Here is a 27,415-nt window from a genome sequence, read left to right as displayed (position 1 = left end):
AATGAATCTTCAGAAAATTCAGTGTATGACCCACTACTACTGGTATATAAAAGATAATTTAGGGATGTGAAGCCTTTTTAAAGGACTGATATACCTATGGGAAAATATCAGATCTCAACATGAAGATGCCTGATTGGTAATTTAGGTAAAATAAAATTATTTTCTAAGCTAAAAAACTCAACCAGTACCTCTCAGCAAACCATATGAACTGCAAAATAGACACCTCCAGCATTCCCATCAACACACAATGGACTCATCAGCAGAGCTAATGCTAAAAAATTACTGTTAAGTCAATTTGAAAATGACTGTTTTCAAATACTTTAGTCAGTTGAATATCTATATTTGGCTGGGGGTACGGGAGAGATGAGGGAAAGGTCTCAGGGACCGGCACAGATAATATACTTATGAAGCTATCTCTGGAATTCTTACGTTGGTACCTATGACACTATCAAATTCATTGGAAAGAGTTTATCGCAAAGTTAAATGTCAGCAGCTGCAAGCCTTTAAATGGAACATACTTCAGCTCCTGGGCAATGGCAGCGATCTGTTCCACCCTGTCCTGGTGAGCAGCCAAATCACTCTCAAAAGCTTCATGTTTCCTTAACATGGCACGGACTTCTGTCAGAGAAGCAGATTCATAATCCTTCTGAAGTAAGATCTGCTCTTTGCCTGAAAGAGAAAATTAAAATATTAGTGTTTTTGTTTTGTTTTTCTGAAAGAATTAGAAACTGTTAGAACAGTTGCAAATTTAGTCAACTTTTTTCACTGAGAATCATCAAAATTACATGTATAAGATGAAATCCCAGCCCAACAGAAATGAGTGGCAACTCTTCAGCAGAATGGTGTTAATTAGGAATTAATATTTTTAAAGATCTCTCAGTAATTCCTTGATTCTTGCACAGGATGATTATACTTATCTAAAATAGTTAGTATTACATTACTCAAGAAACTGTCATAAAATGGTATATTAGCAAAAAAAAAAAAAAAAACAAAAACAGGGCTCTAAACTGTTCTGATAAGTCTTTTAAAGCACGTTACTGACCTATGAAACCAAAAATCACACTGCTATGTTCAGCTTCACTCTTACCAATGAAATGTTATTCTTTTTTGTGTTCTGCTTTCAATGCATTATTTGTTTCAGCACTTTCCAACCAAAATTAAGATGTGTGTCTGTCTTTCAAATCAATTATTGAATTTTAAATGGAAAATGCCAGCCTAGTTACAAAAAGCTAGAAAAACTGAAATACTGGTCTCCAGTAGCTCCTGGATTAGACAACTGAATCTATACAGCCTCTACAATTGTAGCTCACCACACAAAATTACACATCTCTGCAGATTCTAGAGCCAGAAGGAGCTGCTGTTTCACATGCTACATACCAGCTTATGTGAAGTTTTCCCTGTATAACAACCATAACATGTCAGCATGAGTAGATGATCAGAAAATAGGCTCTCAGGGCTGACAAGCACTGTAGTTTCCTTTCTAGTATCTGCTTGGTAGCAGACACTGTTGTGTATGCTTCCAGCAACTGTGTTATTGGATGGACTCTGTTTTACTTTCACAGTGTGTGTGAAAAGATTCCGGCTGGAAGAAGTCAGAAGCATGGCAGAAGCAGGAAAACTGTTGTCAGGGCAAACAACAGGATGGTAGAGTATATCTACGTGTAATGGCTTTCACAGAGCTTTACAGGGGTGTTGTAAAATACATGGTCCTGTAGCTGTTACAACTACACGTAACATTAGGCTACCGTTAAAAAACAGAACTATAAACAGGGTGTAATCTGGGGTATGGAACAAAGCAAAAATGAGTCCATTATCATGTAGTTCATGTGGGCTATTCAAAACCATCATGGCGGTCAAATGATGACCAACTCATAATAACTCTTAATAATTTCACATTTAACAAGCCATAGATACCAATTTATTTTTGAGCTTAAACTGGAAAACTGAATTTTTGTCTTCACTGCAATCCTGACTGAATCACTGGTGCACAAATACAAAGGAATGCATTAGCAGTTCCAGCCTTGATTCAACTCTGGATATTTTTGTTAAGTTTGACTGATTACCTTGGTGGAAAATAACATGATTTTTATATTCACATTTCATTAGCAACATGCCTACAAGTTAGGACCATGACTGAATGTAACACAACCTGAAATTTTATCTGTTATTATTTTAGTTTTCTAAACTAAAACTTATAAAAAACTTAAAACACAAAAACTTATGCCAGTTTTTAGCTGGCAAATATCCAGCATTGACAGTTCAACCTTGAACATTAAAATATCAAAAATGTTAAAAACCATATCTGCTCACCATATGCCCATTGTTCATGAGTGGAAGCCTTCTGTCTAAATTTCTCAGCCAAGTGTTCAAGTCTTTCCAGTCTTCGTATTTCATTCAGCAGCCACTCTTCATAGCCTTTCTCAGCTTGTTCAAGTCTCTGCCAAGCGCCGGCAATATCCTGTACAGAGAATACATGAGAGAGATAGAATGAAACTATTATCTTTCTAAACAAATTTCCAGATTTCTGATTCGCTCACAATTTTGCTCCAAAAAGAGAAGTTTCTATGTCCAGATTTTGCCAAATCACGGAATCATAGAAAATATTAGTTGTCAGGCAGCTCTGGAAATCAGGTTTTCCAAACAACTGCTCCTCACAAAGCATCCTGGTCAAGTAGGTTCATGGAAGGACCCTCTATATGAATGGCTTTCAAGTATAACTGTTTGTCTTTGTGACACATTGCTTTTACCTTCCATTTTACAAAGTACTTGTCCTTTTATGAGGTACCTAATCTGTTATCAAAATAAATGTGCTTTGCTCTCAGAAGCCGACAATAACAAAACAATTAGTACCATGAGGATTTGATGCATATTTTATTTGGAATACAAATTCGTTTCATTTTCTGTGGTGCACAAAGTTCTGTGAGCTTTCTTAGAAATCCGAAGGCATGAGTAGGAAACTGAAGTGACAGGCCCCTTATTTCCTGAGTAAGGGGTGTGGACAATGGCAGTCAATCTTTGCAGGTCATGCAACATCTGTTTATTGAATCTGACCAACCAAAACACAGTGTTAGAACACAGTACATGAACAGGTTTGCTGTATTCCACAGGAAAAATTCTGACCCACAGTCAGACTATTCTTGTCTTCACAGGCATTAGAAAAATATAAAATTGAATTTTTAAAAGTATAAAAAATCTGAAATGTTTATTGAGCAATAGCTGTTTCTGTAAGTCTCATAAGAAAAATATCTGTGAAACCAGTGTGTGTTTTGTTTAAGTAAACAAATATTCCCAAAGAAAGCTCTGTATTGCTCCTTGTCTCAAGACAATTTGCTACCAGCATAAGTCTTCAAAGAGTGAGGAGGAGCATACTTAAGGGAAAGGATGATTTCAGAATGAAAGGGAATGTGTTAAAGAGTGGTTTGATATTGAGAAAGTGGAATAAACTGAAGTTTCTGAGGATGACTTAAAATAGCAATTCAACCTTCATATTGAAATTTTTGTGAGAATATTGATAAAAAGGAGAATGGAATATTAATGCCTTTTTTACTTACTGAAACCATTTTTCCCTCTGATGGCATGAAAGCTGGTCGATTGCTGATTCTCAATTTTGTCTGCAGGGTGTTGAAGTTGATCTCCAGTTGACATTTCTCTTGGACTTTGGGAGGTTTGTGTTTGCGGCGGTAGTCCCGGAAATCTTCTAATTTCTTCTGCATTGCCTGCATTGTTTTTTCTGGGGTCCTGTTTTCCAGCCAAGGAATTGTCCGGCGAATCCATTCTAAAAGCTTTCAAACCAACACAAACAATTGAAATAAAGGTAATGGAAGAGCAACCAAAACAAGATAAAATTGAATGCACAAATCCCAATTGTGTTTGCTCCATCTTATTATTCTTGGGTTCAGTTGGTATCAGTGCCTTAATGGCAAGTCACAAGGTTTGCAAAACTGAACAATATTGTGAGATAACTTCTTAAAAACAAAACAAACTCCAAACCTAATTTTCTCAGATATTATAAATATTCCTGGAAATACCCTGATTTTTACAAATAAGAACATGCATGTAAGGTGACTCTAGCTAATTATGACCCATGTTAGTCAATATCCCTGGCCACTTTCAAAAAGGTATTAATTGGTCTTGATGTCTCAGGTAGTCACAGTTGAGAATGGAGATTAGGATGGATGCCAGTCCAGCAACTCAGGTCATATAAAAATCTTTACACAGAATTCCGTTAGTACCAATCCAGCACTACTGTCTTTCTGTCTACAATCTCAGTATGTTTTGCAGGTTGTGCATTTATAAAGACAAAGAGGCTCTCACGTGCACATTAGATATCTGCACTTTTGACTCAACAAATTCGCCATATACCAAGAAAAGATAAGGAAGACCTGATTCAAAAAGTCTGCAGTACACTTTGTGAAGCAAAGCCATCTCACCTATGTTTTGAAAAAACAACAAATTTCTGGTAATAGTCAGGAACAATGCAAGCAGTGTGCCCCTTTCTTTATTAATCTGCTACCTGTGTTCACGGGTACTTTGTGAATACCCTGAGACACCCTGTCCAAACGCAGCTTTCAGCACACATTCAGCATGCTTGTTCAGAATAAGAGGATCCTGTGTTTTCTATATGTCGTCAAGAATGAGCTACCCTTAGAGATTACAGAGACAGCAAGTCTAGTTCTAAGGCAGACTGATGAAAAGTCCTCAGAACACCCCCTTCTGGGCACAGTAACAAGAGTGAATGACTTGCTAGAGGTTATACAGTAAGTCTGTGGCAAAGGAGTGACCTGAACCTTTCAGCTTTCAGTATTTCATGAATAAAATTATTGCCAAGTTACAGACAAAGCAGTCTTTACCTCACTTGCTAGTCTCTCATACTCTTCCATCAACCTCTCATTTTCTTGATTCACGGCAAGCACCTTACAGATCCGGTTTGCTGCAGTCTCAGCCTATAAAACAGAGCAAATAAACAGGATGTACTCATAAACATTCTGAGAAAGGTACAAGTCTGGAGAAAGAAAGAGAATGTGTCTGCTGCAAATAAAAGTCACGTTGTTTTATAGTTGTTGATTTGTGCTCCTAGGTACACCTTTACCCTCCTGTTCTCACAGATTCCAATGGCCTCAGTGAGGCATAGATTGGCACAGAACTCATTTTGTCAAACAATTAAACCTTACAAGGGGTAATTTCACAATGCCATTATAGTTTTCTCATAAATCTTTTATTCTCAAAAGCAATTTAGACCATTCTTAAAGTTATCTTATAAGGTTAATTCTTCTAATCACGCTCAAAAGGTATTAGGTTTGTTAGCCACACTGTAAAGATACTCCTGTGATTCAGGAGTATGGTCCTAAACTATCTATATCTGCACATCACATGCACACATATTCTTGAAAATATATCCAGCTTAACCACTCATAGCAAATCTTTCCTTGGATCCCGCCAAACTTATTTGTGAAGGCACTGTAGCTCTGCATGTTTAAAATTGCTATTAATAGTTTGACATGATAGATTTATATGTCCCTACAAATGTGAGTCTGAAATACATCCAGTCAACTAAAAATTCATGTTACAAATAGTATTTGGAACTCCCTCTTTTGCATTAATAGCAAAACATGCACACCCAGAAAGAAGAGTGCACAACAGCATAGCTGTGTTCTGATAAGCTGCATGGGGCCTACTAGGTGGGAAGGAAAATTGAACTCTGAGGATGAAGGAAAAATCAACTACTTTAAGAAATTTTTTCTTCCCCACAAAAGCTGGGTTGTGTCCATCTGGAGGCTTGAAATGTAAGAAGCAGAGCAGTAGAAAGTGCCTTGTTTGTGAGAATACCATCCTGTGTGACAGATCTCCTGCTGATGTTCTTGCCTATTATACTAATACTTTGATCCACAAATAATTCTGCTGGTTTCTGTGGGAGCCAGGTGCAAATACTACTTTGGACGACTTCTGTGCCTCTCTACATCTTTAAGCAACTTCAAAAATCCAGCCCTAAATTGCCAGTCAGAATTAGTAAGTCTAGAATAGCCTCAATCTCCAAAAGTCATCGTTCTTTTATGCAGCAAAAGCATAAGGTGTTGTTGTAGCAACAAACAATTCTTTTTCACAATATCTTCAAATACAATTTTTCTGAAATAGTCTTTACAATCACCAAATAGACACCCAACATTAGAATCATGAAGTCCTATTAGAATAAACAAGTTCAACTTGCTACAACATTTAACTAAAATAGGTTCAAGTGTTGATTAAAAACAAGTATTAGTACTCAAGTAATACTTGCAATTGTTAATTAAAACAGCAAAGTACTAAATTAGTGTTTGCTTGTTTTGTAATATAAACTAGCAGAAATGTGAAACAATCAAAAACACAGCAACCTGAAGGGACAGTTGATTAATACCTGCTCTGCTCCAGCAAAAGCATGGTAGAAGCAGGACACATATGTCATGATAGCTCTCTCATCAGGTTTGGGAGTGTTCACAATATCTACAAGGTTGGGGAGAAATGAAAATAAAAAAAAAAAAAAAGAGATACGAGGAGTAGAAAATAGGATAAATAAATAAAAGCACAACATAGTTGTCACTGTGATTGTTTTTTTGTCCATGTTTTCTTGTCTCTGTACTCTAGGAACTATACAAAGCTGAAATAAATAGTGTTAGATTGATGGGTGCTGACAGAAAAAAAAAATCCATACACTAGAAATTCAACATAAGCTCTTACAAAGATGTGATTTTTTTTTTAATAAGTCTGATCTTGCACTGTCATGAAGAGAATTACTTTAGTTTTAAACAGACTACCTGTATAAGAACTAGCATGCAAATCTCTGATGATTTAGAATTCATTTTTTTTTGATTAACAGACAGGAAAGGCACTTTTTCTTTTTTTTTTTGATTAACACACAAGAATGGCAGGCTAGATTTTGATCTGAGGAGATTCTCTGGAAGTTGCACATGTATCAATTTTAAATTTTAACATTATATATCATTAATCTTTATATTACTAATGCCTAAAGTATGTCAATTTCTATGATTTGCCTTGCTTTTTCTACTATTACTTCTTTTCATTAGAACGTGATTTCAGAGCTCTTCTGAGATGTCTGTGTATTTTCCTGCTTTGCACAGTAGAAATGTTGTATGTCACTGATTGTACTTACCATTAAGCATTTAACATTTAAAAAAAACAATCCTGAAAGCATAAGAGAAGGATTCATTTTCTGAGCATCTGTTTTGACAATTTTGACAACTGTGACAGGAATAATATCCAGCAGGGAGAAAAAGATGGTATTATGCTATTAAAACTGCTTTTTCACTGTGAGCTAGATTTCATCTTGCATTTTAAAGGTGCTTCTAATCAATGCACAAAAGTTCAATCAAAGGACATTCAATAATGTCCTAACAAGATCAGTAACCAGTTGTCAAAAACCTACTGGATATTATTACTAAACACACAAAAAGATGAGACAGGAAGTTTTGCTTCTACAAAACAAGTGGAAAGACTACTACTACTGGCTCTACAAAGACAGTGCCTCAAAGAGAAAATCAGGCAACAGAAAATGAGCTCAGCTCTAAGATGCTGTTCTAGTAACTAGCGAGGAAAAGAGAAGAGGAAAAACTGCTGAAAGAAACAACAACACAGAAGGTGAAAGATGAGATCTGATCCATCTACAACCTCACCTTCTGAGCACCAGCAAATGCATGGTAGTAACAGGAAACATAAGTCATAATGGTTCTTTCATCAGGTCTGGTTGTGTTTACTACATCTGTGTAGAGAGAAGAGGGTTTACTGCTCAGCAATTCTCATAAGGTACTTCCATCAGTTTATGCTGATGATGTCACCTCAGTGCTGCAAGGATTAAAAATAAATATACCACCATTCAGTTTGCATCTGTTTACTGGTATCAGTGCAAAGATACATAAGCTTTAGGAATCAAAAATGGAGAAGATAATAGTCTCCCAAAATGGTAAAACATCTGAAGATGGAGACTGTACAGAAAGGTATTACCATGTTCTGGTTGGTAGAGACTTCCAGAGCTGATGGTGCGGCTGGCAGATCTACTGGGTTCAGTTTTACTGTTAGTCCAGAACAACTTCATCTAAATCACTACAATCAATCTGAGTTAAACACAGCCACTGACAATCACAAAGTAAGAGTATATACTGCTTATATTAGCAGAAGGTCCTTTTGATTGTCAGAGTACTGACGAATACTGGAAAACTGTAGAACTCCTGTAGTCCAGAAATACATTTTGTGCTAAGAATAGTTTGGACAGTAACAGTTCTGCAATCCCTGAGCCAGTCCATTTTGTTAATAGTAGAAATCACAGAACAATTTGACTTGATTGACTGATAACTTTGACCCTACTACAGCAGGAAAGATTAAAAGTAAAGAGAAGGTATGATTGAAGTGCAAGTGTATTGTTGTAAACAGATCTTTCTGAATACTTGACAGACAAAAGCAGAAAAAGTTGTTTTCACAGCAGTCATGGTTGAGTGATGAATAACGCTAGTGCAAGCTACAAAGATGCCTGCCAACATGGGAGTGGGAAGATACTGGTGTGAAAAGACCTGGGAATTAGATGATGACTTTTAATATTAAAAGTGAGATTTTCTAACTTCAGGACTGATATATTTACTGATTTTGAATCTCCATCACATAGTTCTGAACAAAACTTGGCATTTCCACTGAAAACACAAGAAAAAAAAAGTGATGGCAAATATACAGAGTGTGTTAGAAGAAGCAAGATTTCATTCCCCCTTCTCCTGCTAAGACAAGAATAGAAAGATGAGGGCTAGAATATGCAGAAAATCTTACGACAGGGGTGAGGTTTCTTACGTGGTATATGAAGAGAAAAATGAGTGAAAGAAGAACGATATATGTTCAATAGTGAGGAGAAAGCATCTCTGTTTATTCCTTGCACAATGTTTCATAGTAAGATAATTAAATGGTGCTTGAAAGGGTAATTGCAATTCAAAAAATTGAAACAGTTAGTTTTGAAACATGAAGGTGAAACCAAGAAAAACATTCAATTAAGAGGATACAACTTGGATTTTCAAAATCATCCTGTATTGGTCTAACCTTCCTACCAAAGACTTCAAGGGAAGTGGATGAGATGCGTTTGCATGCTTTGGATAGCCATTGCTCTACTGACGTGCCACCAGACCTGAGTCTGTATATGTGGAGAAGAATACCTTGAACTAGGGTATGTAAATTCCAGTATTTTGGCATCAGTTCTGCCTATTGTACAAAAGGTTGGTTATCTTGAAGAAATATTGCCTTATGGTTTGTGAACAGACTCTGAAGATTATTGGAAAAACCAAACATGAAATCATTTGTTAAAATGGATCCCTGCAAAAGGCTTATAATTAAACAAACAAAATGCTTCCCTCAACCTAGCTCTTTCATAAACGGCATGTTATTAGTAGCGTATTTTGAATTGTACCTCTATTTCTTTCTGGCCCTCTCATTTTAACATTTAAAAAAGTGAACATGCTTTAAGCTGCTAACAGATGTATTTTACTTTATTAAACTTAATTTTTAACTTCTTATAGGCAAAGATTATCTTTCGATCATCTATTTGAACTTCAGTTGTCACACTGGGGCCATGTGCTAAGGTTAGGGTCCAAAGTGATAGCAAATACGAACAGTAACAAAGAATAAGGAATGAAGATAGAGCAGAATTATCCAATACATGGGAAACAAGAAGGAAAAATTTGTTTAAAAACAAAGTGGAAAGAAGTTACTCCATGATGATTCATGTGGAAGGAATGCTGAAAATTTGCTAGACACAAAACAACAGAATTTTTACTGTCTCCTGATGATGAGTGATACAAACTTCAGTATAATATGACTCTCACCTTCTGCATCCAACATCTTTGGGATATCCAAATGTTTTTCAGCGATTTCCATGGCAAGGTTGATATTTCCTATGGGGTCATCCTGAATTAAAGAAGAAAATATTACTAGTCAAAAATATATTTTTTTATTTGAAGCAAGACTACTACAGTAGGTACACTAAAACTTACAATGATTTTCCCAACTATAAACTGGAGTCACAACTACTGTTCTTTAAATAGCAGTGGGGTATGTGAACTTTTGGTATACCTAGTGCTCTACTTTCAAATAAAAACAATAAGCCACTAGGACTCTGCTGTAAACACATTCGGGGGGTGGTGGGAAGGGAACATAGATAAAATATGCAGCGTACACTCATAAAAGGCTAATTCTGAATGAAGTACTGCAGTAATACATACAGTCAAGGCCACTGATTCAGTAGGCTATAGACCATTCATCACAAAGTTAGTCCTGCACACTTTTATACTTAGTAAACCTTATATTACAGTGATATGAATTCACTGAGCTAACAAGTTCTCTGTTTGTTGGGTAAATGCATGAGGAGAGGAAAACACAGGCACAGTTAACCAGAAGGCTCAAAACCTCCCACTTTTGACTTGGAGATCCAAATATGTAAGACTTCTGTTTGGTGAAATTTAGAGCTGGTGAAAATTAAGAGTTTCCTCTTGTTTTGAGATTTTGGATTTTGGTTTTTGAAGGAAAAAAAAAAAGGGCAGCAGTACACAAAATTCAAAGAGCACATATTTCATTTCATATGCCACAGACTGCTGTTGCTGACAATGGAAGAGCATGTCAGATTAGGGCTGCTCTTAAATCAGCCTTCTAATATCAGCTTGCAATGAAAACGCCCTTTGGGAAATGGCTGTTTGTGCCATTAATGCTTCTTATTTTCAAGTATTAACAAACTGCTAAATGATGGTAGCTATCACGAACAAAGCCAATGCATACAGAGACTGCCCACGAAAACAGGGTAGAAGAGAAAAGTTGGAGAAGCAAGAGGGGACTGAAAAAAGTTACCAGGTTTTCTCGAGGGAACTTCCAGGGCTTCTGTTTGAATGCAAAGACATGCTCCGACATGCTCATTGTCTCAGACATGCTTCTTTTGTTACTTTGAAATGAACTTAGTAAGATTACTTACTACGGAATGAGAGCAAGTACTTAAGTTTCACAGAAGACTGTTCTCCACATGCATATATAGGTAAGGTATCATAAGTATTAATACCCTTACAATTTGGTTAAAATAGAATACAAAGTCTCTAAACTTAAGTTCTCACTTCATCATCATTTAGCAGTTTTGTGCATTGTTGACATTAAGAGGAACTTAAAACGTGAACAATACCTAAAATCCATTAATTTATTTTTGCTACCATTACACCATGTGTAATATAACATTTACTAAATGTGTACACAAAACCTCCTACTTAAATTAAATGGGAGAAAAATATACTAAATTTAAGCAAGATCTAGTGACTTGGTTAAATCACTTTGCTTACAAATGAGTGATGTGGACTTCCTATTTGTTTGCTTGGTACTAAGCCCATAAGTAACAGTGCTCCACTGGTAAAGGATTTTATTTAAATCAGTATTTAAATAGGCATTATTTACAACATCTTCTGGAGATCCCCATCACCCGTCTTTTTAAACAAAACTACAAGCCACAGTAACTAAAAATGTCTGCTACAGCTAGAGAAATACCTCATCTAACTTGTCATAGTCAAGAAGATCAGGCCTGTGTCTATGAATAAGGGCGCTGAAAGCAAGGCCATCTTTCCAGCTACAAATTCACACAGAGCACATTGGTGAGAAAAAGAAAAGATACCATGCATGAGATAAGAAATCAAGAAACAAGACACCAAGACAGCTGTTAATGTAACCAAAATGAATAGTCAATCAAACACAGACAGGTCAGAAAAGCATGATCTATTTTAAGACTTTTCTACATGTGCTTTACGTGCCACAGCTCAGCCTCAATTTGAAACCTGACCTGTTCTATTTTGGAAAACTCTAAAAGGGAAATAGTAATGCTGAAGCAGATCTGCTTACGTGCTATTCCCTTCTCTTAGTGCTCATGTATAGACTGGTTATACCATGAAGGTTTTTTTTTTGTGTGTGTGTGTGTGAGTATATATACACGTATATATATATTTTATTAGTGTGCCACTTTTCAAAGTGCAAACTCAATTAGACTAACTTCTGTTTGGGCCATACTTGAGCACACAGACAGGTATGTTAGTTATTCCGTGAATCTGTTCATCCATAGGAAAAGATGTATATAGAGAATAACCTGGTGTTGACAGTTCATATTTTGTCCTTTTGTTCATATCTGCAGATGTCTTAACAACAGCCTAAATTAGTTGGTTTAGGAATAAGTTCATTTAGTTTTCATCACAACTTGGGGGTCTCCAGTATAAATTTAACAAAGCAAAGGTTTCAAATCTTCTCATTTCATTCTGTCATCTTTTCCTTCACCACAGGCTTTTTGATAACAGCTGATTCCACTAGTAAAATCAATTTGTAATGGAGGGGAATGGAATGGAAAATACTGTCCATGATTTACCAATCTCTCTCATCAATGACAAGTTGTCACTCAACAAATTAAAACCATGGTTACATGATTAAGTTTCACTGGGGTTTATGAGAGACCTCAAGATACATTCATTCCAGAGGAATAAAAAATGCACGGTATGCATGTGTTGAGAGAGAGATGAAACATTCCACTTTCTTTCCAGGTTTTATTCTTCAGTAACAGTTAACAGTACACAGAAATTCTAAGATTATTACATGTTCCGCATTACTTTCCCTGAAATCCAAGCAGCGAGTATCTTTTAGAACACGTACATTTTACCAGGTACAAAAATGGTTTTGTAATCCCCATGTGGTGCTACCTAAGGAAGTTAGGATATCAATCTGATTGGCACTTGACTGCAAGTATAGGTAGAAATATAATGAAATACCAAAGTAAGAATTGGTAAATATTTTCTATGTAAGCCTAGTAATTACATACTCCTAATTACCAAGGACAGTCTTTGTTCTAAAAAATATTAGGATTAATAATCTTGTCATTGTTTACTGTTCTGCAGTCTATGTAGTCCTTTACACCAGATATAAAACAGGATGGACCGTTTTATGTCTATGTATCATTTGTGAATGGAGAATTCCATTGCATCTGATTTTACATCCATATTGTGCAGCATAAAAGACTTCATCAACTGCCTGGCTGCTGAGGAATGGGTTATTTGCAATTAAATGCTTAAGACATTGTAGTAGGAAGGAAAGAAGGACACAGGGCAGTCACAGGATCCTTTCCTCCACATAACATGTTCTGGAGGGAGCACAGAAAGCCTGTTAGAATTAGTATGCACTCCTCAGCTTGTCTTATAGAAAACATGCTAAGCAAACCACAAGTGGACCAAATCACTGCAGGACAGCATGCTGTACCATCCAGACTGATGACCTTATTTAGCTTGGAGTAGTCAATAAGATCAGGTCGGTGTCTGTGGATAAGTGCACATAATCCAAGGCCATCTTTCCAGCTTTACAACAAAAAATAGAATGGAAAAGAAGTCGTTAATAAAGTCATGGCATTTTATAGTTTGGTTCTTGCTCAAGGCTTAAAATCAAGCAGGAACCCTCCTGTTAAATCCTGATAATTATGTTCTGTCAACTTTCATCCTTCTAAGCTTTTGTTACTATACTCTTTCTCCTGTAATATGTAACTTATTCTAAGGTACATACACGTTTAAGGATTCCATAATACTTTCTAGGCAATGTACATTATGTACAACAAACCCTGATTTGAATTGCTTCATTTGTGCAATGCTCCAGGATAGCTTGAATCATACATTCAAGAAAGTGCATGATTTCCTATCAAACCACGTTTGTGAAAAAAAAAAAAATAAAAGAATAAGCCTGCAATACTTGAATTTACTTAAGTAATTGACTTTTTCTTTGTTATTTCAGACAATTCTAATGACACAACTACATCATGCTCATAGAAGTATGAAGTCACAAATCAGCTTAGTTTACTTAGAACACTTCATACATATGACAGGTCAGACCTGAGCTCTGACACTTGAGTGTGACTTCTTGTCTTCTACCTTTCAAGGCAAGAAAAGGAAACGAATGGATCTGTGAATGTCATCTATTTGAAAAGATTATGATAGGTTCCTTTCATCCAGAAGCAATTATTCTTAAAGATACTTTATGCAAACAGATCACTGGGTTTGAGGTCATATCCTTGGCAGTAATTGTATGATAATAAGGGTGTTAGACTGTTAGAATCCCTGTCATTGAGATGTCTGGGTAAATCATTCAAATAACAGAACCATCTCCAATAAAAAATGTAACTGAGCAGAATTTATATATATTGTATAATATTCATTCAGAATGTAAAACTGAATCAAAATGAACACCAAAATAGCAAGAAGCATTTTCCATAAGGTATAGACTAAAATGGTCTGGACAGCCCATTTTAAAGTAGATCTATAAAAGCCAATAAACCCTAACATCAATCAAAGTATTTCTGTTCAAGATGTTTTTTTCCATACCATGTATCAGAACCAGCATATGTATTGATAAACATTAAAATTCTGACACTGAGATTTATGATATTCCCTGTGTCCATATAAACCTGTCCTGAAATACACCAGCTACACTATATATATGCTATATTTAAGGAAAGTAACACATTACAAACTTCAGCTCACTTAAAGGCAATAAAGAGACCGTAAGTCAAACAGTTCTTTTTATCTGTATGTGTGAACTGCATCTTCTCTACCGCTATATGTGCTTTAGGTGTTTCACATAAAGAATGAATTCAGAACATCAAAACATTGCAATACAGAGCTCCTGTAAGTACTACAAGGGCTTCAGGGAAGGCAAAATCCCATGGCTGAACAGTGCAAATGGCAAGTCATGTAGTTTAATGAGATTGATCACCCGCAGAGCTATAGGAACTAGCTGGGAGAAATGCCAAAAGCAGGCAGCCTGCATATGGCCTAGAGCATCCTTTATAGGTCTTACTAAAGGCACAGAACCACAGGGCAAGAGCTTCACTAAATTTTCCACCTTAGGTAATGATCCTGATTCTGAAAATGAGCATGTTTAAAGTGCTACTGTGGTGTACTGAGTATATTTTTGGCTCTTTATTTATAATTATGTTACAAAATAATAAAGACTGATTCATCATAGTGAGATATCTGCAAGCTTAACACGTTGGTATTTTGCCAAGAACAGTCTATAACTACAGTGCCTCTCAACTGAAAGCAATTTTTTGCCAAGTCCCTATGCTTAGGTATCCCCATATACCAAGGACCTCTAATAGGATTATATGTTAATTCTGTGTGGAGTAGCGATTTTTTTCTTTTAAGTAGCAACTACGTAAACAATGGTAAATAATGCAGAAGACTAACCAAAGGAAGACTCTGAAGACAGATCATAAGAATTTGAAAAAAGCCTAGGTTAGCAGTGAAGAGGGAAATTCTGCTGTCAAATCTACCTACACAACTGTGGGAAAAATTTTGACCTAACATACTTTAGAAAGCTTCTACCCTGTGAAATAATGGAAGTTTACCTAAGATGGAAATTCTGAATGTTCACATTTCTGTAAGGAGCAGTTTTTCTTTGACACCACAGCAGCAGGCCTTCCTTGGCAGAGGTCTCTGTAAGACACCAGGGAGTTAAAAAGAAAAATGTTATAAGTGCTCAAGTAATTCTTTTCTTGTCATCTTAAATGTGGTCAGCCATCTGAAACTGGTTAGCATAAGCTAACATTTAATCCTAAAAGATAGCCATGAAAGTGAAGTAATGGGGCTCCATTAGGACACGGACATCAGCTCAACTGGAACAACTCAGATGTAGTTCCATTCTGCACATTTTTATCTGGGACATTAGAAGTTTAAGAAATTACATTAGTGGGACAACAGAATGTATACTTGGGGAATAATACTGAATACAAATGAAACAGAACTAAACATAAAAGATTTTGTTGGTGCTTACATGGAATACACTTGTGGTCTCAGTCCATTTGCTTATTGGGAGGTATAAATGCTGAAGAAATGCCTTCATTATTTGCACCCTGTAGGCATCTGAGTGCCTAAGTAAAGGACTGAAAAGATCAAAAAGACCAAACCACTAGGTCCACAGTTAATGTTTCACAGATTATGGGCAGGACAGCCTGAAAATCTTGAATTGGCTCTATTGTTGTTGCAAATTGAGATTAGTTTCTAGAATTCTAGACTTTTCTCAGCCCAGACTAGATTTAAAGAGTATTGTAACTGCAATGCACTTTTTGGAGCCAGTATCCAAGTGAAAATTAAGGAAAAAAAATCTGAAGCAGTGAGAAAAGAGAAGTGATAGAAAGAAGAGGCATGTAAACAGATAATATTTAGGAAGAAGGATAGAAACGGAAAGACTAGAAAAGTATGTTGGAAATAGGACAACCATACAGGGTACATCATAGTTTCAGGCTACTGATACTCAGGAACGTAGACATGTTTCTATCTCTATAACTGAAGGACATGCCTGGAACTTCTCCGTTTATAAAGCTGGCTTGAGGTCTCTGTCAGGAATTAGATTTTCCCTCCAGAAATGGATTTTGGCACAAGGTAGGGAACTTGCAGTATTGCTTTCTGTGAAAAAATTACTTCTTAATACATTCATCTCACTTGTATACAATCTACATAAAAACGTCTTTAAACAAATTTCTTAATTACTTAACATAGTTGAATTACTCTTACCTTCCACTGAAATATCCTGAATAGCAAAGCGAAGGATGATAGTCCAGATCATACCCAGTGTCATTTTCACATTGCCATCAACAATTTCTAAGGTGAAAAAATACATAACAGTATTTTTAAGAGAAAACAGAAAACACATTCTAACCATATATTTGTATAAATAATACATCATATCTAATAAATACATTACATTTCTACAATAACTTGTTATTTACAATAATTCGTTATTTACACAGAGTTTACTTGGGTTCATTTTTCAACAAATGGATGCTTCTGCTACCCAGGCAGTAGAACTGAAGATTACTGAGATTAAGGTCTGTTTAGCTCTTCCATGCTAAAAGGCTATTCTCCAGCTAGTTGTTAACTGTCTCAAAAATTTACCTTCTGGACTGACTTTTGTTGACATTGCCTGAGGGAAACTATATATTTAAAGTTTGAATAATATCAGCCTTGCTGCTCCCAAATATGAAAGGATTGGGGAAAAAATGCTTTTATACTAAATTGTAAGAAACTACAGGATATTAGCAGTTTTAAGTTGGAATTGAGAATTTATCAAGGAGATGTAGGAATTTTTAAATGACTTGGAAATCTACAACAGATTATTTTTTTATTTCTTCTTTTTTTAAAATAAAACAAAATTCAAAAGTCCCTTCTCCCTTTTGAGAGTTCTACACTTGATGCCAACATGGGCTAGATATGAAGAACAGCTCAAGACACAGCACTTCCTGAGACTAAGCAACGTGGCTTCCTGCCAAGCAGTTCAAAAACATGACCAAGAGGTTGTACATGTCCTACAGCTTTGATGCCTGTGCATGTTCATGCATCATTAATACAGAACGAGGTTTTTCACCTCTGGGTTTTCAATTCATTTCAAGACTGCTTGAGTCTACGTACAACACAAAGTGCCATATACTTCACATATACAGGCAAGCCTCTTCCAAAGCCAATCCAGTGCTCCTACATTGTCTGTAATACTAGCAGTGATACCGCTTCAACACCAGAAAATGTACTGCCAGAGGACTTGGGTGTTGTGATAATGTTAAAACAATCTGCAAAGTATGGTGAGAGATTCAGAAGAACATAGTAAGACTATAAAGAAGGTCCAGCACTAGAAGGGGAGGAGGTGGGAGGATGAGAGAGGGGAACTGCAGGCTGCCTTTCCAGTCACCTCACACCAAATGAGCAGCGGGACAGGGAAGGCACCAGCTGCTCTCCCACTTGAAAGTCACCTCCAGCCCCCCTCAAGAAATGAAGCAGCTGTGGCTGCCTGTGGGCCCACTGGTGTTCTCCTGGGGAGAACAGAAAGGGAGGGAGCAGAAAGAATTTCCTTAATTTAACATCAAATGCCAAAGGAGGTGCCAGCAGGAAATGGATTCACTCTGCTACTTTAAAGTTGCCTGAATCCAGGGGCAACTTTTACAGAACAAGGCAGCTGCTAGCCCCAGGACTTGAGATACATGCTAATTTGCAGTAGTATGTGACACAAGTTGTCATTTGAACCTATGGAATTAACAAGTGTGGTAGGAGGTATCTCACCCATTGCTACTCTATACTAACTTTGTTAGTGTGATAACCCAGCTTTATAGATGAATAGCTATTTTTCTGCATTCCCCTTTGTATTCTACATCCATTTTACATAATTCTTACCTCACTTTGTCTTCCATGCATTATTACTATCTCATTTGCCCTGAAATACCTGAAGTGTCTTTAAATCCCACAACTTACATTTTTCAGCCAAAGACCACCAAGTGGCAATTAGGGCATGTAGCTACTTCTTTCCCTTCTCATCTTCACAGTCATGTATTTCATTGCATTTTGATCAGCTGTAGATGTCTCATAAGTATATACAGTACAGAAGAATTTTTTGAAATGTAAAATAGATGAATTTAAATACTCAGTAGGCATTGCTGATTGTCAGATAATCAATTCATGGATTTGCATAATCACTACATTGTTGTTTTGATATACATATCCAAATTTACATACACACAGTAAAAAAACAAGAGAGGGAACTTTCAATGTTGTGCATGAAGAGAGTTTTCAAGCTCTTTGCCAGCTTTGATCTGTCATCATCTACCGCTAAAATAAGATACAAAAAAAAAAAAAAGTATAGAAGACAAGGAAAAATATCTAAACAGAAGGAAAACAAAGTTTCTAAATGCTGAAAAATATCAGTGGTGAAAAATTCCTGATTCATTCCTATGATTTTCCTCTACAGGCCAATAGAAGATTTCTTGATTATTTTCTTCACATTGCCTGTTTGATCTAGCAGAAATACACGTATAGCTCCTACATGTCACATAGACAAAGCTACAACTGACCTATGAAAACAGGAAAGAAGAGAAGAGGACAAAGATGACACAATAAAAAACTGCCAAGGGATAAAACTAAGCAAAGAAATGTGGCAAGGTCCCAGTGTTTTGATTGTGATTTTATTTTTTTTTTAAATTCTTCTTTGCTGTTAGGGTGTACTTTATTTATTTATTTGTTCTAACCTTTTTGAAGCAGATTTACAGATCATTTGGTCTTCAGTATCTCTCCCCCTCCCCAAAAAAGCAAGCCAGAACTGTTTCCTCCTCACAGCATATTTAACTTTTACGGTATTCCATATCTTAGCTCTTTGCGTTCAGGATGCAATTACCTTGCAAATGGAGTCATTGCATTTTAATTTTTTTATTTGGAAAACATCTAACTCGTGGACTATGAATGGCTCATAAGGATTACTTTCACGTCTTTAGCTTTAGCTTCTTGACTCTCTAGCCCCATTTCTATCACCAATGGAGCGCGATGTAGTTAAATTGGGCTTCTGCTCAATATCACAGTTAAAGGTGGTCACCTCTCCCTGTCCATTTCACAAACTACCCAAGGAAGTCAGCCTTCAGAACACTAACAATGGCTTGTAAAGAACATTACTGGTGCCTTAAAAATATTAAATTGAACTTTGTGCTGATGTCCCCCAGGAATCACTATTTCATCTTTGTTTTGAGGCCCCATTTTAAATGGCAGTCGGACCCTTTGAGACTACATGCTCTTCACCACACAGTATTTTAGATAACAACACGTGATCTTGACCAGGTTTAGATACAAAACTTTCATGCTTTGCAAATTAAAAAGTATTCCAAGTACCCATGTAACTCAGAGAATGCCAAAACAGATGGGTGCAAAAAAGCCCACATGGCCCATTCTAACACATATAGACAGAAAGTTAAGGGGTTAAGAATGTTGATAACAATACACTCTTAGGAAGCCTGCGCTCTCCCTCCTTACTGGCATATATTTCCATCTTCATATGATAACGACTATCCAGTCAATAATGCTGAAAAATGCAACAAAATTAAGAAGAGGTGAAGCCTGTTTTAAATCCGTATCAGGTTACTGTTCCAGGCCCCAGGACTGCTACAATAACAGTTGTCAGCCCAAGTGGTGGTAGGGTAGGGCTGAGAAGTGTGGGAGGAGGTATGCAGGACAAAGGGGCACAGGGACTTTTTAAACAGGTACTGGTGCCAGAGGTCCTACACTGTGAAATTATATCCAGTCAAAGTAATATTACATCGCTGCATCAGCACAGCATTGTGCCTTAGATAACTGTAATAGAGGGAACGTGGTAAACTTAACAGGGCACTAAGCATGTCTGGGCATAGCTGGACTTCTGTTCAGCCTGTTTAGAGTAGGAGGGGAAGGCACACGAATCTATCTGCTCCTGCCCACATGGATGTAATCTAATGTGTGTTAGTAGCCATACTTGAGATAGTGCTATGTCTTACAATGACAGGTTCCTCTATGCTTGTAAACTATGATAGTAACTGGGTATTTTCAACTGTGCTTCCATCCAAGATTTTAAAATATTTTTTAAATGCTAATGAAGGAAGGTTTACTCCTAATCCCCTCATTTTACAGATCAATAATTCCAGAAACAGGCAATAAAAGCCTGCAGCCCAGCCAAGAACACCCCTTAATCTTCTCACTTACTATGGCCTGTTGTTATATGCAGCACGCAATATTGAGGGCATGGATGGGCATCACCTTCCAGCAACAGGCTGAGCACCTGTAATAGGTTACCGCCTCTTGTCACTGCCTCCCTTCCAGAGAGAATTACTTAATTTGACAGAGCATCTAAGTTCACTGCAGTTGCTGCCAAGGGGAGCAGCAGAGTTAGCTTGAACTGTTTTAATGACTGATCTGAGATACCCCAGGTGTTTTGCCTTCAGATGATACAGGAAGTGCTCACAAGCTGCCCTCTACTCTGAATGCCCTGCCAGTGACAAACAGCAATAAACAGAGCAAAATGAGGGAGATGGAAGTGCAGAGGGTTGGCCTGCTCCTTTCAGCAGCAGGTATGACCTGTTGTATCTCAGCTTAAATGCTCCAACCTTGCCTGAGGAACCTAGGAGTGAAAACACTTGCCCATTGTGCAAATTGAGATCAGAAAGAATGACCTCTCTGTCCCACAAGATCCTCCTTTTGCTACACTCTTGTTTTCTGACAGAAAGGGTTGGAGTCCCAGCATGACAGCACAGTAACTACCATTCATTTGTTCAAGACTGTGTACTCTCAGTATTTCTGCACCAGCTACCAGACAGGCTCCCGTATGTTTGATCTTCATTTCCACACACAAACTGTCTCTCCAGTACCCTCTGCTGTCTGCCTAATGACATGTCGCTCTCAGAATACCCTTTAATTGCAGAGAGTTTCAGGGCAGTGGCATATTTTTCCAACCTGCTTCATTTAATTGAGCAAAGGGCCCAGCTGCCCCTCATTGCCTGTACAACTGATGGAGGGGCAGGGAACTCTGAGACTCAGTAGAGCTCTTCTGAGATCTGAAGTGCCTTTGGGACTCACCTTATCTCCCCTCCCCTGTACTAATTTCTGTTGGGACACAGTCAATTTTCTGGATTTGTGATGAAAATAGCGTTAATAACACACTGATGTTTTAGTTGTTGCAGATCAGCGCTTACACAGAATCAAGGTCTTCTCTGATCCTCATACTGCCCAGGAAGCAAGTAGGCTGAGGATACACAAGAAGCTAGGAGGAGACACAGCCAGGACAGCTGACCCCAACTGATCAAAGGGATATTCTATACCATATGGTATCATGCTCAGCAATAAAAGCTAGGAGGAAAAGCAGAGGAAGGGAGGACATTCAGAGTTATGGTGCTTGCCTTTCCAACTAACTGTTATGAGTGATGAAGTCCTGATTTCCTGGAAATGGCTAAACATCTGCCTGCCAATGGGAATTAGGGAACAAATTCCTTGTTTTGCTTTGCTTTCACATGCAGCTTTTACTTTACCTTTTAAACTGTCTTTATCGCACCTCACAAATTTTCTCACTGTTATCTTTTTTATTCCCTTTCCTATCCCACTAGTTGGGAGTGAATGACTGTGGGGCTTGGCTACCTACAGGGTTTAAACCATAACACCCACTAATGATATATTCCAAAAAAAAAAAAAAAAAAAAAAAAAAAGTCCCTGTTATGTGCCTATAGATAGATGGATGGATTTGGACTCAGATGGCCCACCCACTTCAGTCTCATATGAATTAAGAGTGAGTCCAAACATGTTCTGCCCAGAGAACACTGATTTCTTTTGGAGTTCTAGATCTAGAGCCATAATGTATTTGGTGAATGATACTTGAGGAAGCAACTAGACTAGGTTAAACTGCTGTAGAATCACCACACAGTGATGTTTTTTTTTCCATTATTTCTACAGATATCCCTATCCCATCTAATAAACACTCCTCCAGCCACAGTTACAATCAGCTTCCTGAGATGAAGGTTTGAAAGCCAGAATAAGCCTGGGGAAATCAGACAGCAGGAAGAAAAGGCTCATAAATTTATCTAAAAAGGCCTAGAAATGTGAATAGAACACAGCTCATGCTTCTCACTGTGATACTGAGGTTACAGCCAGTGTTTTGCTCTAAGGTCACATAAGAGGTTGCCCCCAGAATGGACAGAAAATCATTGAAGCTATGAAGTCTATGAAGTCAACAGTAGTTGAATATTGTGCTAGCCCCATCACTCCTTTGTATTGCAATGGATGTTCAAAGCATTGTACAAATATCTCAATAAATGAGATAGTTCTAGACAGACTTTTGTTCTTTTTATACCATCATTTGAATCTCATGGGAAACATAGGTTTACTTGCAGTGAGAGCCTTTCTTTTGCTCAGTCTACATTTATCAGCATTTAATTAGCCAAATACATGTTTTTATTTTACTGCCTGAAAAACTGAACAACAACAACAAAGCAATAACCTTATTAAATAACATCCCAACCCACTTTCTTCATGTGTTCAGTCTCTCCCCAGCTGGCATAATTTCTTTTGATCACTCCCTTAACTCTGCATCTGAATGTTAGAAGCACAGCTGCCATGCGCAGTCAATCTCATAACAAAATGGAGGTAGGTCCAAGCCACCTGGCAGTGATATCAGCCTTCATCTTGTCTGAAAAATATCTCTTAAAGGTAAAAAAAAGATCCCAGATTGGATAAAGCATACCCTAGAATCCAACCTCATTTCTAACATTTATTTTTAATACCTGGAACTTAAGTCAGGTGTACCATCTCTGAGGGTACGTTGTAATAAGCTCTGATACATACCTTCTGCACCAATTGACACCAGTTTCACTCCTTTGCTAGCGATATAATCAAGAGCTTTGTTGACATTAGCAATTTTATGGAAGCGCATCTTCCCTCTGTCCGGTTTCGGTAGTCTTTCCCCTACAGGATAACAAATTTATTGTGTTTATTGTTTTATACACTTGACTACACATACTCAAGTGATCATAACTCAAGAGTGAATGTGCCCTGTACACTGTCTAAAAGTTAGCATTTATTTTAGCAGGTATTTTTCTGAAAGAATGTCAAATGGCTTTGAACGAAACCCTGAAGGGAAAATTCAAATATCAAAGCACCTTACTTACATCTTTCTGATAAAATAGTAAAACCAGAGTAAAATTTTTATGCGTGGCCTAAATAACTGGAAGATACGTGAGTGCTTCCTGGTTCTAGACTTCTGGTTCACTGCTATTGTCCACTTTAGAGTACCTGAATATTAAGAAGGTGGGATATTCTCATCACCATTACCTGCTGAACTGTAATGAGAAGCTGGATAATATCCAGCAGATCAGCCACAGCATCCTTCCAAATCTGACCGAGACTGATGGCTTTTAACACCTTATTCAGTACAGCAGAACAGCTAATTTCAGAGCAAAGGCTGATGCGTTTGGATGAATTTACCTTCTCAAATGATTATGAAAAAGAATAATTTCAGGAAACATACTCTCCATTCCATGAAAAATCATCTTTTTAAGATATTCTTCCCTACTGAAATCTCCTGGAAAAATGCAAACTGTTCTCCATAAGAAATCTTTTTTCCCTTTTTCACCTTTATTTTGTGTCTAAAACTTGAGCTGAATGCTTGAGTGCCCCTTCCCATTCAGGGGCATTTGGGGTGTACTTTGGGGACTGCCCCTCTGAACAACAGAGAAAAAAAAAGTAAATCAAAACTTTTATACAAAAAGTGAAATAAAGTAGATCTGTAACCTATTTTACTTGTTAGAGGACTGAGACTAGGTCCTCACAGTTTATGGTTGGTCCAACAGCACTGTGATATAAGTGATACACTGATACACTGTGAAGCCCTAGAACACAAGCACAGAACCCTAGAGCAGAAAACTTTGTAGATAAGGAAAAAGCAGAGTTATTTTTTTTTACTCCCTTTTGTTTTAGTGTGTCTCATCTCTCATTTTTAAACCCACTTATAATTTATGTTCACTATTATAAATTGTTAACAAATACTGTTCTTTTAAGAATGTTTCAGTTAGCATGCTGTAAATACATAGCAAACTTTAACAAACCTGAGATAACTTCCAAGAGCAGCATCAGTTTGAGGCCATTCCTGAAGTCCTCCTCAATGTTCTCAATCTGTGTGCCTGCTTTCCTGAGGTGGGAATTGCACCACGCTGTAAATGTCTGTAATAGCAATTAAACAAACAAACTTATCAACATGGCTTTTTCCCCAAAAAACTTCTAAGCCATCTGAGCAAATGCTGCATCAGTGACTGCCACAGCTGCCTAACAAATGTGGATGTTCTTTTTTGAAACAGACAGATGAAGATACTTAAGTTCATAGGGTAAAAATGGTCATAAATGCAACCATGAGCATTTCTCTCCCAGTGGAGAACAACCAAGTCTGCTTTTACTTGTAAAGATGAAAAGCAGAAGAAAATTCATTGCTCTATAGAGATCATATGCACATAAACTTTTGCATGAATGAAATCATAACAGGGATCATTATAAAATTTAATAGTTAAAATTCATCTGTTTTCAAATATTTGTTATACCTCAACCTTCTGAAAAATTCTCCTTGCTTTTCAGTGACTGTTAAGATATATAAAGCAAGTTCATATTTACTAGGTATTTAACTCTAGGTATAAAATAAGGCCACACATTTTAGTGTTAGACTTCAGATACTTAAAACTGTCAGATATTTAGAATTCCCTTTCTTTTGCTATTTCAAATGTGTAATAGTTTTAAGATCTTTTAAAGTAACAAGTTTAACAACTAAAATATATCCTAAATCCTCATTTTCATTGTAAAATTTCCTTTGGCCTTCTTTTTTCTCCCCTGCTGCTTAGATTATTTAACTTTTGATCTCTCAGTATTAGAACAGGAAAGGACAACAGATGAAGGCATAAACTTTTCTTGGATCTATGTCATGTAAACATTGGACAAATTTCATACTTTCAGAAGATACAGATTGAATTTTCAGACATGGTCTATTCTTAAAAATGCAACATTCTGTGGGAGAATAACATTTTGATTGTTGTAGGCTTTGATTCAATTTATGTAAAGAATTCCTGCATCTTGCTGGTCTTTTGTCTCAGAGCTCCTGAAGTGATAAAGAATAGCTTGCAGGACATTTGAATTATTCTGGTACCTGCAGCTTCATCTCTGAATATTTTTTTCTTCAGTATCCTTATCTTCATGCCACTTAGAGGATCAGTTGTGACCAAAATGCAGATTTTTTTCCCCCAGTGTGATGGAAAATATGGTCACTTTGTGTGGCACTGAGTTATGGACATAATACAGGGCATACTAAATATCCTGGGGACGTGGACAATCGTAACAGAGGTGTGGCTGCAGAGTGCCATTTCAAAATATCCCCAGTAAGCCTTTTGGGATCACCATGACAGAAGAATGAACACTAACTGCAGGAGGGAAAGAATTGATTGTCATGGTTGGTGCAGAAAAATAAGTGTATTTATCAGAAGCTAAAAGTTGAAAGAAGCACTTCCTCTCATCCTAGAAAACAGCAGCAAACTTTCACTTTCTTTTTAACTTCATTGAACTTTGTTTTTTTTATCAACTTTTCCTGTCCAACTGAAAGAAAGAAGAAGCTCTATGGATCTGGTGAAATTGTGCAGTGAAATAGCAAATTCTAGATACTGAAAAAAGGAGGAGAGAGAAGACTACTGGAAGTGGTTCTAAGCAGTGGTCCTGTTGACCTGCAGAGGATGAGTTGCAGGCAGTGGCATAAGAAAGTAGCTCTGTGTGCAGACATAGATAAGTTCAGCTGCAGCATCTCTGCAAATAAAACTGTTTTAATAAAGGGATGTTAGCTTGAAAAGCAGTCATTCTGGAAGAAAAAAACATAGCTCATTTTAAAATAACTAGCTTCCCTGAACTCATGGGAGACCTGAAACTGAAGCATGTTATGCATCACAACAGGCACAACAGACACTAGGAACTTCCACCCTCAGGGCTGGATATGATGGAGTCTTAGGATGGTATTCAGTTTGGATCATTATAGGGCTAGGATCTAGTTTCTAAGACTAATTTGTCTGCCTTGAGCTGTATCTTGTTCTACTGATATGTATCTAAAAGGCTTAACACCCTAAGTCATTTGCAAATACTATAAATTATAACAAGCATTCTTTGAAGGAACAATATTATTGTAATATGTGAAAAAGCTGAAAGCACTCAAGGGCAAATGTACATGAGCTTTAAACAATAATTTGGCAATAAATATTAGAAAGCTGAACCAGTAAATGAATGAGCCTTTCATGAATTGCTTAAGTGATGGACATGCACTTATCCGCAGATGCTATTGCCATTTGTAGAACCGTTCCAAGCACACGATGCTAAACTGAATGGGGAATTTGGAAGAAAACCACAGACATTTCCATCTCTTCTTTGAGACATTTATAGTGAACATTTTGAACTTGTACCACTCAAGTAAATGAGTTTTCCCTGTTTTTCATTTCATTCAGAGTTTAAGGCAATGATCCCACCAGTTAAGTGGTCTTAAAATATGAATCTGATTCCTACTGTGAAAGACTTAATTCACATTTTCTTAAGAAGAAATGGAATCAGGCAATTCTTAGCTCATATACGGATATATAAATACATGCATAAAAGCAAAGTAGAATCTTGTCCACCTCTAATCTCACTGCAGTCTTTTGCTACTTTGTACTTTGCTACTATAGCAGACAATTCAACTTCCTGGATTCCGCACTGATAGATACAGAACACAAGTTTTATACAAAAATCCCAAGGTTTTCCCATAATTTAAATACTCTCTCTTGAAAACAGACATTTTTATGGCACTGAATTTGCTGAGAGACAAAGAGAGTTACAAAAGCTCACTGAATCTTGGTGGAAAAACTAAAAACATCCTTGATGTTCCAGCACTCAGTGCTGCTCTCTAATCGCCAGATAACACCTCTTCTCTTCTGATCTGCGCACCTTCTTTCCTCAATATTGTTAATTTTATGAAGACTGTCGTGGTTTAACCCGGCTGGCAGCTAAACACCACGCAGCCGTTCGCTCACCCTCCC

The 27,415-nt window shown here is 37.1% G+C and overlaps 1 protein-coding gene across 1 annotated transcript in view; it reads right to left on the bottom strand.

The window, feature by feature from the left end:
- The window catches only part of ACTN2 (actinin alpha 2), a 68,387-nt gene that overhangs the window by 20,767 nt on the left and 20,205 nt on the right, over positions 1-27,415 (bottom strand). The window contains exons 2-12 of the mRNA XM_084514115.1: positions 24,434-24,548; positions 23,175-23,294; positions 16,581-16,667; positions 15,416-15,503; positions 13,298-13,376; positions 9,846-9,927; positions 6,392-6,477; positions 4,851-4,943; positions 3,552-3,782; positions 2,311-2,458; positions 519-669 (exon numbers count right to left, since the gene is read on the bottom strand). Coding sequence (XP_084370241.1) covers positions 519-669; positions 2,311-2,458; positions 3,552-3,782; positions 4,851-4,943; positions 6,392-6,477; positions 9,846-9,927; positions 13,298-13,376; positions 15,416-15,503; positions 16,581-16,667; positions 23,175-23,294; positions 24,434-24,548 — 1,280 coding nt within the window. The remainder of the gene's footprint in view (positions 1-518; positions 670-2,310; positions 2,459-3,551; positions 3,783-4,850; positions 4,944-6,391; positions 6,478-9,845; positions 9,928-13,297; positions 13,377-15,415; positions 15,504-16,580; positions 16,668-23,174; positions 23,295-24,433; positions 24,549-27,415) is intronic.

This window comes from Aythya ferina (assembly GCF_964211825.1).
Source record: "Aythya ferina genome assembly, chromosome: 3".
NCBI lineage: Eukaryota > Metazoa > Chordata > Aves > Anseriformes > Anatidae > Aythya > Aythya ferina.
Note: the sequence above shows the minus strand (reverse complement) of the source record. Positions and strands in the feature narration are given on the sequence as shown.